Raw genomic sequence first — 14,106 nt, 5'->3', positions numbered from 1 at the left:
CTTCAGGATGACAGTCTCTTTTGGCAGAGATTTCACCCCACCAGGCAGATTATGTCGCCGTCGACACATGGGGCAGGATAGGGTTGCAGCACCTCCACTGCAGGTTTCCAGACAGGGCTGACATATGGACTGTATACAACATGGCATACGACGGGGAATTCGTTTAGCGTCATCAAAGTGTTCTGTACATATTGGGCACTCTGTCAGAAGATCCTTGATCGCAGCAACTGAGACAAGATCCGACATGATGTCTGGCAAAAGACAATCATCACGACCATGTTAAATTAAATGGAATCAATTTCTTTCATGATTGTGATGGATATCAACATATATTATGAATTTGAAAGTGTCGTGAGACAGTGCTTATATATGTGATCAATTTCCCGAAGCATAGACTCCCACCTACACATACGCATCTCATCCCTTCACACGAATGTTACAGACTAGGATTCAGAATTCCACTCCTCATATACATGTTTCTCTTTCGGGTATATCACTTTTGCTATGTGTAAAGCGATGTATTATTTTAACACATGTGAGAGTGATGTTGGGCTTACTCTGCTTACAGTAGTTCAAGTATTTACCGACATGTCAGCTTAATGTGGGCGGCTTCTCGTAGTAACGTACGTACCCAGTGGAGAAACTTACGTGCATGAAAGGGGTGCTGACAAACTGGCATCTTAGCAGGAGCAAACATTTTATTCGAATCGCCGATCCTGGTTTCTGCAATTTGCAGAACTGAGCAGCCTATGACCCAAATCACCTCGGAAATAACAGTAGCAAAGGTTAAACCACTGGTACATTTATGGAGGACACGTCTTTGGCACCGCAATTCTCTGACGCAGTTATGTCCTTTAGACATGACAGAAACCTTTGGTCGAATTTGTTTCGAATCCCGCTTTGCCCTGATTATGTTTTTAGGTTTGCCAGTACCATACCCGTGCTGGTTTCACCAACCGGTGACAGTTGCTATAAACATAGCCATGCAGCACTAACAACACTCATCAAGTGACATTGTGAAACATATGTAACCTTAATTTTATATTCTGTTACACGTCCCATTTTAATTCTGGAAATCCAATAGTCCTGAAACTCTACTGTCTTTGTCCACCTATTTCAACTTAATTCAACGATTTTATAGCGATATTGAAATATTTTGCTCATGGGCGAGAATATTTTCCTTTACTCAAAAACTGTGTTTTAGTGTCGCGAATACATTAAGGTGTTCTTAGAAGTTTCCTGTCACATAATTTAACTCATTTTAACTCTAATTCACCTATTTTACGGAGTTATTGAAATATTTCGCCCTGGACGAGAAAGTTTGGCCCATGGGCGAGAATATTTTCCTTTACTAAAACTCATGGTTTTGTTTCGCAAGTTCATACAGATGTTCTTACAAGTTTCAGGACACACAGTGTAACTCATTTTAACTTAATTCAACGATTTTATAGCGTCATTGAAATATTTCGCCCATGGGCAAAAAAAGGTTTTGCCCATGGGCGAGAATATTTCCTTCACTCAAAACCAGTGTTTTAGTGTGGCGAATACATCAAGGTGTTCTTAAAAGTTTCATGTCACAAAATTTAACTCATTTTAACTTAATTCAACTATTTTACGGCCTGTTTGAAATATTTCGCCCATGGGCGAGAAATCTTTCCTTTGCTCAACAGTTTTAGTATCGCAAATACATAAAGGTGTGTCTACAACGATACACATGATTCAACTCATTTTAGATTAATTCAACTATATTATGGCGTTATTAAAATCTTTCGCCCATGTTTTCGTCAGTCCCTTTAAAGCATCAACTGATTGTGTACAAAGTATATTGTATCATGTGAAATATACTTTATATATAATCATTACATTACTATTTAAAAGGGGCCTTTGGTTGGATGTTTCTTTTATAGAAGTTTTACAAATTTCACCTGTTTTACATATTGTAACGATCTTTAATGAACCCGGCCTTACCTCTTAAAACGTTTTGACAGTTTATCATACGAATTCATGCGCGTGTACTCAAATTCATTGACGTTATTTTCCACATTGTGTAAGTTAAGTTAGTTTCTTTTTCATTTCCCATATTATGTATCGTTGATACATCACACTGGGCCATTACATGACACTAGGTATGCAATAATACAGGTAACGTGCACGTATTTGAATGGAAAAAACCGATTCGTCTTTCATTGCATAACGTTTGACATTCTCACATATCTCACATATCTCACATTCTAACGAAATCTCGAAATAATTACTTAATTACATGCGGTGTCGAACTGACCAATGGGAATTATGTTTTAATGCGATTGAGGAAAACTTGAGTGAATATTATGACAAAAAAGCAACTCTTAAATGTATTGCCACTTTTGGTGTGAAAATGGTTACAGTTCAGAAAAAAAACAGCCTTCTTATGATAATTCTCATATTCTCATTAGTATGTTGTATCTAATTACAGTGTCGGCCTTAAGAAATACATTCATGTAATTGCGAAACAAAAACATGAGTTTTAAGTAAAGGAACATATTCTCGCCCATGGACCATATAATATTGCTGGACTATTGCTAAAAGCGGCGTAAAACCACACTCACTCACCCACTCTTCAATTAAAAGAATCAGTCGATTAGTACTGTAAAGAAACATCAGCATTGCGTATTTAGCGTTTACGTAGATTATGAGTGAGTGAGTGAGTGAGTTTAATTAAAGTCACGTCGGCAGTATTTCAGCCATAATCTGACTTGAAAGAGTTGGACAAGATTAATAAAAAACTGTCCACGAAGGACAGTAGAATAACTAGCAGTATATCACAGCTTGACTTAAAACTAGTTGTAGAACATTAAAACTATTTGAACAGTTGGATACGACACAATATAAAAATGGGGCTATAGATCACCAGCAACAAGGTGAAGGTCACCATACTAGGGACCAAGGGGACTTACTGTACCTCTGCTACCTGCATGGTTCCCCAGCAGGATTTACACCTTTACCCGAGTTACCGGTGATTGTTGCAAGTTTAGCCAGAGATTAAAATCAACAAATATTCTGCAGTTAAAATAGAGGTAGATATAAATATACATTGAAAGAGGTGGTCTTACATACCCTCTCAGGGGGACAATAATTTTACGCTACGTCAACCCCCGTCAAGGGCATAGCCACGAACAATCTCTGTTAATAATCATACACTACCGATTCATAAAATACATATCAAAATTTGTGAACTAGTTCAATATCTTTTAAAAAGGTAAGGATTAAATATGAATTAACATTGTTAAAAAGGTCCTTAACTGTTTTGACACTGAAATATTGATCCCTTGTGATGAAAAAATCGATACAGTCAGGCAGGACATGCCTGACTGTGATTCTTTCATCAGAAGGGATGCAAAACGGAGGATCCTCACCTTTCAATAGATAATCATGAGTATATCTGCTGTGGCCAATACGACATCGTCGCATAACGACCTCATCAAATCTGGACTGACAACCCAAGTAGGTGTAACCAATATTGGGTTGAATGGCATGTAATTTATTGTCTACTTGGGTGTCCCACTTCTGTTGCATTAGATCACGGATGTAAGATCTTATTGCAGGCTTCAAATCACTATATGGTTGCAGAAGTGGTGTCACAGACTTGTTGAGCGCCGCCTTTGCAGCAGCATCGGCCATGGTATTTCCGGTTATGCCCACATGGCTCGGCAACCAACAAAATACGATGTCGCATTGGCCAGTTGAAAGATCATTGTATAGTTCTAAAATATGTAAAATAATCGGATGAGTAGAAGATACCTTAGTTAACGCCTGAAGACAAGAAAGAGAATCCGAAAAAATGATGAACTGTTTACATGAAGACTGTCGTTGAATATATACCAAGGCTGTAAGGATAGCATTGGCCTCAGCAGTGAAAATAGAGCTATTGTCTGGTATTCTAGACGATATAATCTTGGATCCAACGACAGTGGCACTTGCTACTTTGCCACCGTCCTTGGATCCATCAGTAAAAATTGAACGGTGAGTGTCATATTTGCTTCTCAGTTGTAAATATTCCTGTTGATATACTAGTTGATTTGTGTCAGATTTTAGAAAGCGTGTCAGTGAAATGTCTACTTCTTGCCTCACCAACTGCCAGGGAGGAGTAGACAAAGGCCGGAAAGGAGAGACGTAGATTATGAGGGCGGTCTGGTACCCTAGTGGTTAAAGCGTTCGCTCGTCACCCCGAAGACCCGGGTTCGATACCCGACATGGGTACAATGTGTGAAGCACATTTCTGGTGTCCCCCGCCTTGATGTTGCTGGAATATTGCTCAAACCAGCGTAAAACCGTGCTCACTCAGGAGATTATGAAAAACGCAGCAAAAGCCTTTACAGAATCAAAAGAAATCTCTGCTTAAAGGCAAAATCTGTTGTACGATTCCGAATATATCATTAGCAGGTGTCTATGAATCACCATCACTTAGTGACGATACGTAGTGTACACGTAAGGTGAGAGCATTGTGGTCCACCAGTGGCACCCGTCACAAACATATGCAAAAGAAATTCAAGAGTTCACCTGCACAAACGCGGGAACATAAAGAAAAGTTAAAACAAGGAATTACATCGCACATCATTTTCATCACGTGTCCTTCCACATCTGACATAAAACATAGTAGAGTAGAATTTCAGATACAATATCTTTCGAGCCTTTTGGATGAGCAAGGAAGGGAGGGATGGGATGCATACAATGGTCGCTGAGATCTGAACGGGAGTAATGATCATGAAGTCTTTATTCTTTCACAATGGACGTCGGGTGCTGTCCAAGAGACCATCTCCTCTGACGATGTTTTACGCGTTTATCACCATCTAGTCATTTCCTTTCAGATATAACAACAACTGGGTCATTCCTTCTGATAGCGTCAGGTTGTGACCTGATATAAGTTCACACGTCATGTTTGAATCTTGGGATGCATCTAGATACGCCATGACACAGAATGGTCTGTCAAACACAATGTCAGTCACAGACTGAATCACTGTAGTGCTGTCAAGGTCAACAACATAAACTTTACTGTTCCTGCCGTCAAAGTAGAAAGCCTAGATGTAAGGCACCTGCCTCATCAATTTGATTGCAAACAATAGGTATATCAGAGAGGAGCTTGCCATCAAACTTCATCCAGAGACAGAGCTGCTGCTTATGCTTTGGACATCCTATGATGCGTACACTCAGTCCAGTTGATTGGTTCCAGCAAGTATCTACGGGGTTGGCAGTCATTGCTGTCTCAAACACCATGATTCTTTTCTCAGTGACCTGTTTCAAAGAGAAGCTGACTTTCACCAGAAACATCTCTCGGCTTCCAGCTCTGATAACCAAAGGTATTGATGTCAACAGACGTCTCCACGACCTTATTCGACATCCTGTATCTTGTGGCGGAGTTTTGGGCTTTTCATTTGTTCCCAAAGTATCAGATACAGTGATGTCGTCACTCGCTGTACTGCGTCCCATTCAAGGTGCGGACCTGGGGATAAAACAAGAGACAAATCAATAACACAAAACACATTCATTGTAAATCTAATTCACAAATACACATTATTGAATCAGTATAACATTACACCCATTCGAGTTGACAGCCGCCTCATAACAGAATGTTTTTATTAAAATGATACAAGAAGAAATATGAATTTTTTCACCTCCCATGTGTTATTCCTTCCAGTCAAAAAAATTACATTTCATTTCAGCGAAATACAAGAGAACAAGAGAAGCACACCTTCATCTATCCTTGCAACTTTCACCACTATCTATAGCGTGTGGTTTTTGTTTGTTTGTTATTTTTCGCCGCCAGCTATATGAAGGCGGTCTGTAAATGTTCGCGTCTGGACCGGACCATCCAGTGATTGAGATCATGATCATCGATCTACGCAATTGGGATATTATGACAAACAACAACCAAGTCAGCGAGCCTGACCACCCGATCTCGTTAGTCGCCTCTTACGGCAAGCATCTGGTGCTTGTGAAACCGACGAGCATGCGTGTGATGTAGACAAACAAAGAGTCATAGTCAGGGTTAAATTTTTGTTCGAACCCAGGCATAACCGTCTACGGAAATCCATAGCAATATATCACAGGTCAAGCAGTGCCCCTTATGTTGATGGGCACATGACATGATATGTTGAATCTTAAACACATGAGATCTCACATGAAATGGCTTCATCTCCACTGGAAATCGTCTTGTCCACATTAGCGACTGAAACAGATTACAATGTAACTAAGAAATGAAATTCACCAACTGTCGAACAAAAGATTATGATATACCTTTATCTGTTTACAAACTAAATGTTAGTTTCACATACTAAAACAAACTATAATAATGTATATATCCAACCGTTTACATTTAGTTATCAAGTTAAGTCATTACAAGCAGACATGGGACAGTAGTCATCACAAATTTTCGAACCACAGCTACCTCATGTCGACAATAACATTTTATAGATATTTTTTACATACATGTACATAATAAAAATTAATATACCCTTTTGAAATTCTGCAGGTGTCATTGTGATGGTATTGTATCTGTCAGCCCCTGGTACATATCCCGGCCTCTGAGTTGGGAAGTATGCGACTGACCTTATCAGTCCTGCTCCCTGGATTGCGGAGGAAAGGTGGGTCAGGTTGGCAGGTACAAAGCCTACGCCTGTCCTCGTATATTGTATCTCAATGTGAGACTCCTGCAACATCTTTCTGAAAGAAACAGCTGATGATGTCATAATTTGTAGATCTTCTGTCTGGTCAGCTCTACTCCTCATCTGCCGTGTGTAGTCCAAAGAAGACTTTACCTTGTTTAGCAGTTATTACTACAAACGTCTTCAAGGTGTAACAAAAGGATGTGTCTTCTGTCCTGAACTTCTTTTATCATTTTATCAAATCTTTGGTGAAGGATATCTTTGGCAGCTTTCTTGGAAAGTTCTAAATTTGTTTTAGATCTGCTTCTGTCCCGCTGAACATTTCTACCTTCTCGTCAAGTTTGACAAGAGTGTCGTCAGAGGCATGTGCTATGTCGTGGGGCGCCTCAGTAATAAAATCAACTTCGTGTCCACTCCCTTTATTGTGCTCAAGTACAGTGCAAGAAACACAGATCACAAATCTGCAGGTATGGCAATAGAACTGTAGTGGCTGTTTGTGTTGTCTTGGAAACACTGATGCCGGGATTCAAAACTCTCCAGCGGCAAGTCTTTCATCTGCTCAAAAGTCACTGTCCTGTGTTTTCTTGTGACTTTGTTCCTTGTGTGAGCATTTAGGCATATCGAACACAGGAATAATCTGCAGTTCATACATTGGGATACCTATATATATATATATATATATATATATATATATATATTTTTTTTTATATTTGTATGTCAATATATTTGTGCTTTTATATATCTATATATTCCGTGTTTACACTATATTGCTACCTAATACGAAAGAACGATGTGTGTTCACATTGCTTCATATAGAAGAATGCAGTGGAGTATTGATGATGTGAGGCAAATGAAGGGTAAAACCATTCACAAGCACGAATAGTTTAACATCAGTTTTGAAGATTCTAGATACATATACAGCATTAAACACATATCCAATTAAGAGAGGCTAAATTATATTTATACCACAAGACTTCATATATCCTGTATAACAATGGCCTTTCCTTTCAAAAACAATAATCATGGATTCTAAAACATCCTGCCTCTGGCTCCTGGGGATTCCCGGTTATGTGTGGTCACTTGCAGTCTATGCGGCTCGTAAGAGGCGAGAAAATGGATCTGGTGGTCAGGCTGGAAGACTTGGTTGATTTGGCGTCATCATACCTCAGCATAGATCGCTGTTCATTATATTATCAATCACTGGATATTCTTGGCCAGATTCGATTATATACAGGCCGCCGATTTATAGCTGGATTATTGCAGAGTGTGTTATTAAACAAGAAACTTCTATCCTTGGTCATTGCAACATGTACTCACTGTACTCACTGTACAAACTGTACTCACTTAATACAAACGTCTCTTGAAACTATTTCTGTTGTAATTATTCGTGGGGCGTATACTGACCTACAGCCCTGCATATGTGTCACACACACAAGAACTGACAGGTTTTGACAATGCTCACATAGACGGCCGGGTTATTACAACAGGGTTTGATGTTATCGTTGTTGGTTATCTCAATGGCCGCGTTCCTGTTTTAGTTAGTGAGTGCGTTACACAACATCATTTCGTCAACATTTCAGCCGTATAGCCACAGGAATAATGTTTGCAATCATAAAAAAGGTATATACAATAAAACAGTAAAAAAACAGATTCAGTATAAAATATTCTCTTTCAGATATGTGAAGTTAGGTTTCCGCATTCATTCAAAACTTTTTATCATGTGTATTCTGTAAGTGGTCATACATTGACCAGATAGTGTATTCTGTCAGTGGTCATAGATTGACCAGATAGTGTATTCTGTAAGTGGTCATAGATTGACCAGATAGTGTATTCTGTAAGTGGTCATAGATTGACCAGATAGTGTATTCTGTAATTAGTCACTGATTGATAAAAAGGATGAAATGAAGCTTGTCTTTCTGTCATAGTATACAATGTGCGTGAAATAAGTTTCAGTATACTTTTCCTAGCACTACAACTCAAACTGGAGCATGTATAATATGCAACACCAATTAATAATCGGAGATATTGTGTAGGTTTATAGCTATTATGACAATAAAAAGTCAATAAACAATATTACGTGGCAGTAGATTTGGTGGCTGCTTATTAAAGTGTTCATGAAATGTTTACGTTTCCAGATAAGGGTAGATTTGCAACAAGGTACTTCAAAACACCCACCTTTGTGTATCGACGCTGGGATAGACTTATTATTCGATACTATTTGTGAGGTTTCATGTTCCGGCAGGCTAGCTGTACCTATATAAGAGCAAGGCGAGGGTGATTCGAGGTATTTTACGACCTGACCTACGAATTATTTACTTGTCCAGTGCGGTCGAGATTCCAATCTGGAAGCGCTAATCTTTCTTCCTGCTTTCAACACTGTTTCCCGAATTCATGAACGGAGAACGTGCCTCATTTAAAGCATTCGACTGTGACAAATCCGGGATATAATGTGTCTGCAGCTCCCAACTGCTACTCGAAGAGGCGACCTAATGGATCGGATGGTCAGGTTCGGTGACTTGGTTGATGGCTCGTCAACCAACCGAATCGGCGTGGAACGTTGCTGATAATATCAGTCACTGGATTATATGGTCTTCAGTGGCCTATTTACACGCCTCGATGGCTTGAATAATACGAGGCACACACATACCAAGTGGGTACAAACATTTTCCTTTATTTCCGTCACATCTTTTCATATAGTTGTGACAGTCTTGAAACATCACAGATGTATTCATATTCAAAAACATAATAAATCATGTACAAAAGTGAGACGTTTGTGCATTATATGCTCCAACCACCCGCGAGGAACAGAATAACATCATGGGTGCTGCTATAGAACATGCATATATATTCAAGAACAATATATAATTACTAAAATACAATAATCATTCAAAACTATCATGGAATCAAAGCTATGAAATTCCGCACATCCTCATCCATGTTGAAAAGTAAATAGATACATATACAATGTCCACTAATAACCAGTCTCGATTATCCAACAAAACAGATTCCAGTGGGTGCACAATAGTATGGGTTATTTGTTGGGATAATTTGAGCTCGATCATGATCAAGTCCTCCACTGGATAAGTATGTTTAAACAACTGGTGTTCATTGTACAGCTGCTGACAGAAGAGAAAACATAAGTCTCCAAAACAAATCACATCATGGCATATGTTACACTAACAAAACACCAATGCAATTTAAATATTGTTACCATTTTGCAAAATATAGATGTGATATAGATATAGATGAGTTACACAGTAGAGGCAATTAAGGATATTGGCTGATCACTATCCACACAAAAGACAATTTATTTCTTCATTACAGTACACATCTTTTTGCGACACCATTCCGCTTTGCTGCTGAATGGATGACGAACAGCTGCTGGTTAGTTAGTGAGTGAGTGAGTGAGTTGGGTTTAACGCCGCTTTTAACATTATTCCAGTAATATCACGGCGTGTCAGCTTAATGTGGGAGGAAAGCCCGAAGTGATGCAGGTCTCAGACGTTTACCACTTCGGTGAACCCACGAGCACGGGAATGGTGCTGACAAACCTAGAAACATAATTGGGGTGAACCGGGATTCGAACCCACACTCATAGGTTTCTGGCGTGCCCAAGGGACGCAGCTCTGCACAGCGAATCGCGGCGCCTCAGACGACTGGGCCACCCGTGGCCCCGCTGCTTAGTTAGAGGGTGCCGAAATTCCTTATACAAATGGTTCACATGTCTCATTCAGATAGTACATCATTTGTACAGTATACAAATAATTAGAACATGTGTTAGTAATTTAGACTTTACATAGACCTACATGTATTATAGAAAGTTGTTGAGAGACATTTCATATTTTTGTCTAAATATTTTGGCTTTACAGACAGAGACAGACTGTATATTCAGCAGAAAGGCCATAGGCCCATAATACAGACAATGTTTGGTTGCATGAACTACGCATGCCAATGAAGTAATCTATATAAGTTTCTCTTAGTTTTGGACTTTGTATAAATATAAACATATGTTATACACAACATCAAATTTTTCTGATAAAATAATTTCAATTTAAGATGTTACAGTATGAGACTTGATATACTGCGTATAATCCGTCGCTACCGTGAAGGTATTGCCACGATAAATATTAACTGACTCACAGTTCAAACATGTGACCCTTCTTGTCAATGTTGTGGCCTGATATTAGTTCCCCTGTCATCTCTGATGTAGATGGTAGAGAAACGTACATCAAGACCCACAGTGGCGTGTTGAGTAGAACATTCGACACAGTGCTGAACGTGTTCCCATCCCTAACATTAATGACATGTATTTTCTGTGTGTTGCCATCAAGAAGAAAATTCCAGTGCAACTCACAGGACATGCCAACTTCATTCTTGAAGAGTGGCAGGTCAGTGACAAGTTTCCCATACCTCACCCAGACACACAGCTTCGTTTTGTGATTAGGACAAGCAACAACACTTACACTCAACCCCAACAACTGATTCCAATCAGAAGCTAATGGTGAAGGGGTAAGAGCTGTTTCAAATAGCATCGTATTCCTTTCTGCCTTCTGTCGTAGGCTGAATCGAGACTTCACCTGGAACATGTCAATGCGACGAGTCTTCATGATCAGAGGTTTCGATGCCATGACACATCTCTGGGATTGTATCCTACAGCCTGTGTCATTTGGCGAGACATCCGGCCTGGCATTAGAGATCGTAGTCCCTTCTACAGTCACGTCACGATTAGCAACGGTTGAGTCCCACTCCAGATGTATACCTTTTGAAAGGAGTAGGAAACATATGGCTAATATTCAGAAATCACGGTCGTCCATGGCAAATGTGGATACATTTTGAATCCATTGTTGAAAATAGATCAAAGTATGTAATCTTAATATCTATGTTACTCACGGTAGATCAGAGAAATTGCAACTGTCAAAGGTTCGATAGATTGGACAAATCTCGCATTCTCGTGTTTTGGGCATATTTACCTCGTTTCCAAAGGTCGAGATCGCGAGAATGTCCCTTACAGTATTCCATAATCATCTGACGGTAACCACTGTTCAAAGTGGATGTGACAGTTTAGAGAAGGATGTTTGTAACATTTACTGATTGTCTTAAGCTAAGGTGCACCCAATAGGTGGGATGTTAAATGGAGACAAATTGCTATACTAGCAGTCGTGTTTTTTTCTTTTTAATACTTGATTAGCTCAGGAGAGGGACTTTATTTTCATGATGAGGTTTAATTACTTAGCAAGAAGCAATGTATTTCTTTCCCAGTTTGGTCTCTTCTTTCAAGTGCACATCACACTTGTATTGTTTACGTCATTCGATTGTGACATAGGGCCGGAATGACGTCACACTAGAAACGACGTCATAGCTGAAGTTGAAGTCACTCAACAACAGGGGTTTTCTAAGACGTGACAAGGAGTACTTTTAATATTACAATCTTGTTTATTAAACATATGGTATGTGTATATGATCTGTTCGTATTTGTAATAAAAACGTTGTTATGAATAGAAACATATTTAAACTTACATGTTGTAACCATTGTGTCTACCTTCGATAGAACCATGTCACCATCACACACTGAAATGAGATACTGATTGAGTGAATAAAATGAATGCCAAGCCTACCGTTTGTCATATCAAATCATATTACTGAAGCCTTACTAGATTAAAAAAGTTACACGGTGTTTACAACTATTAAACAATACATATCTAATAAGGATCCAGCATAGAACTGGCCCCCCAGTTCTCAATTTCCTTTCGTAAGAGGTGACTAGATTGGAGTGAGGGAGTGAGTGAGTTAGGTTTAACGCCACTTTTAACAATATTCCAGTTATATCACGGCGTGACAGCTTAATGTGGGAGGAAAGCCCGAAGTGATGCAGGTCTCAGACGTTTACCACTTCGCTGACTAGATTGGATCAAGGGGTTACGGTTTGGTGACTTTCTTGGGTCCGGGTGATCGTAGTGTGTGAACTGCTTACTACTTGTGACATTGGGATACATATGGCATATTTTCAGTAAATTCCATGGTCATATATGACGTTCTCTAGTGTGAATTGAGGGACAAGAATTCGTCCCAAGTAATCAATGATTGCTAGAAGAGGAGATTAAAACTGCATGAGATATCGCTAAAAGGCCAACAATTTTCAATCGAGTATGTACATATTGCTATGATTTTGCTGGAATATACATAAAAGCAATTACAGCAAATAAACAAGCTTAAAATAACAGAATTGAACAACCAGTTTAAGATAGGGTCACAAAGGTATTGAAATATTTGAACTATTGCAGAAACCGACCTGCAGGTACCTCAGCTGGCTCCAGTGTGATGGTGTTATATATTGTCTTCTGTGGTACATATTTTGGCCTCTGGGTTGGCGTGTATGTGACAGACCTGACCATGCCTGTCACCTTGATAGTGGACGCGAGATTATTCAGATTGGCTGGGACAAAGGATGTTCCCCTGCTTACAAATTCCACTTTCTTTGGCTCCTCAGCTAGTATGCCATTCAGTGATGGTGTAGAGGAAAGCATCAGATGAAGATCCTCGATGTTATCGGCCATGCTTCTCATCAGTCTAATGTACTCTGTTGAGGATCTCACCTTCGCCAGCAGCTCTCTGGTTGACTGGAGGATCTCTTCCGTCAGCTTTACATCAGCGCCGGTTCTCTCCTCAACGTCTGACAAAAGAGTTGCTTTCCTTTGTTGCAACTCCTCTATCATCTTCTCAAAGCATTTGTTGATGTCCTGTCTGGCTGCAAGTGCTGACACGTGCATGTTGTCGACTTTGTGTAACAATTCTTGTTCTGTTTGACTCAGTTCTACAGCCTTTTCGTCAAGTTGATTTAACATGTTATCAACATGTATTGATTTTTCTTGGTGTGCTTTATCCACAGGTACAAACATGTGTCCCGCTCCTTCTCGATGATCTTCTACAGTGCAGGAAACACATATGATCTTCTCGCAGGTATTGCAGAAGTATTCCTGACGCTGTGGGTGATGGCCGCATTCGTGTAGTCGTCTCAAGGCCTGGATCGGCTGACCTTTAATCTCCTCAAATGTATGAGTTCTGTGATGTCGTGACAATCTGTGTTGATCATGGGTTATCCTGCATTCCTTGCATAAAAATACACAGCATTCTTCACAACGTGCTATTGCCTCGTTGCTGCTTGGGCAATCTGTACATACCACCCGCTCATTTCTTTGGATTTTCTGGTAGTCAAGTATCTTCGATGTGATAGGCTCAGTCGGAAGAGAGGTAACTCCATTATGAAGTTCGTGCTTGTGGTGACTGACAGGGCAGAGCAACGTCTTGTCTTCTTCATTGTAGATCTGCTGTAAACATGGCTGACAGATACACTGTACACAACACGACAGACGGCGGGGAAGGCGCGCGACATCATCAAATTGTTCAGAACATACTGGACACTCTGTGAGATAACGTTGCACATGTGATGTTGAGAGAGAGTCAGACA

General features: G+C 39.7%; 1 protein-coding gene and 1 long non-coding RNA gene across 3 annotated transcripts; both read right to left on the bottom strand.

The window, feature by feature from the left end:
* Positions 1-5,459: 5,459 nt before the first annotated feature.
* On the bottom strand, positions 5,460-6,508 carry LOC125380071. The gene is made up of 3 exons (XR_007221050.1): positions 6,491-6,508; positions 6,158-6,205; positions 5,460-5,479 (listed from the first exon to the last, which is right to left on the bottom strand). It is a non-coding gene; the product is annotated as an uncharacterized LOC125380071 (long non-coding RNA).
* A 3,708-nt stretch (positions 6,509-10,216) lies between these two features.
* Positions 10,217-14,106, bottom strand: LOC125380070. 2 transcript variants are annotated; one of them, XM_048396303.1, is made up of 3 exons: positions 12,931-14,106; positions 12,159-12,209; positions 10,217-11,400 (listed from the first exon to the last, which is right to left on the bottom strand). In XM_048396303.1, the coding sequence occupies exons 1-3, from the start codon at positions 13,535-13,537 to the stop codon at positions 10,778-10,780; spliced, it is 1,281 nt and encodes a 426-aa protein (XP_048252260.1). In that variant the 5' UTR covers positions 13,538-14,106; the 3' UTR covers positions 10,217-10,777. The 2 variants fall into 2 exon arrangements, with proteins under 2 accessions (XP_048252260.1, XP_048252261.1); XM_048396304.1 differs by lacking the exon at positions 12,159-12,209.

Source organism: Haliotis rufescens, unplaced genomic scaffold, assembly GCF_023055435.1.
Source record: "Haliotis rufescens isolate VD_foot unplaced genomic scaffold, xgHalRufe1.0.p SCAF_15, whole genome shotgun sequence".
In the NCBI taxonomy this organism is placed as follows: domain Eukaryota; kingdom Metazoa; phylum Mollusca; class Gastropoda; order Lepetellida; family Haliotidae; genus Haliotis; species Haliotis rufescens.
This window is presented reverse-complemented; position numbering and strand designations above follow the sequence as displayed.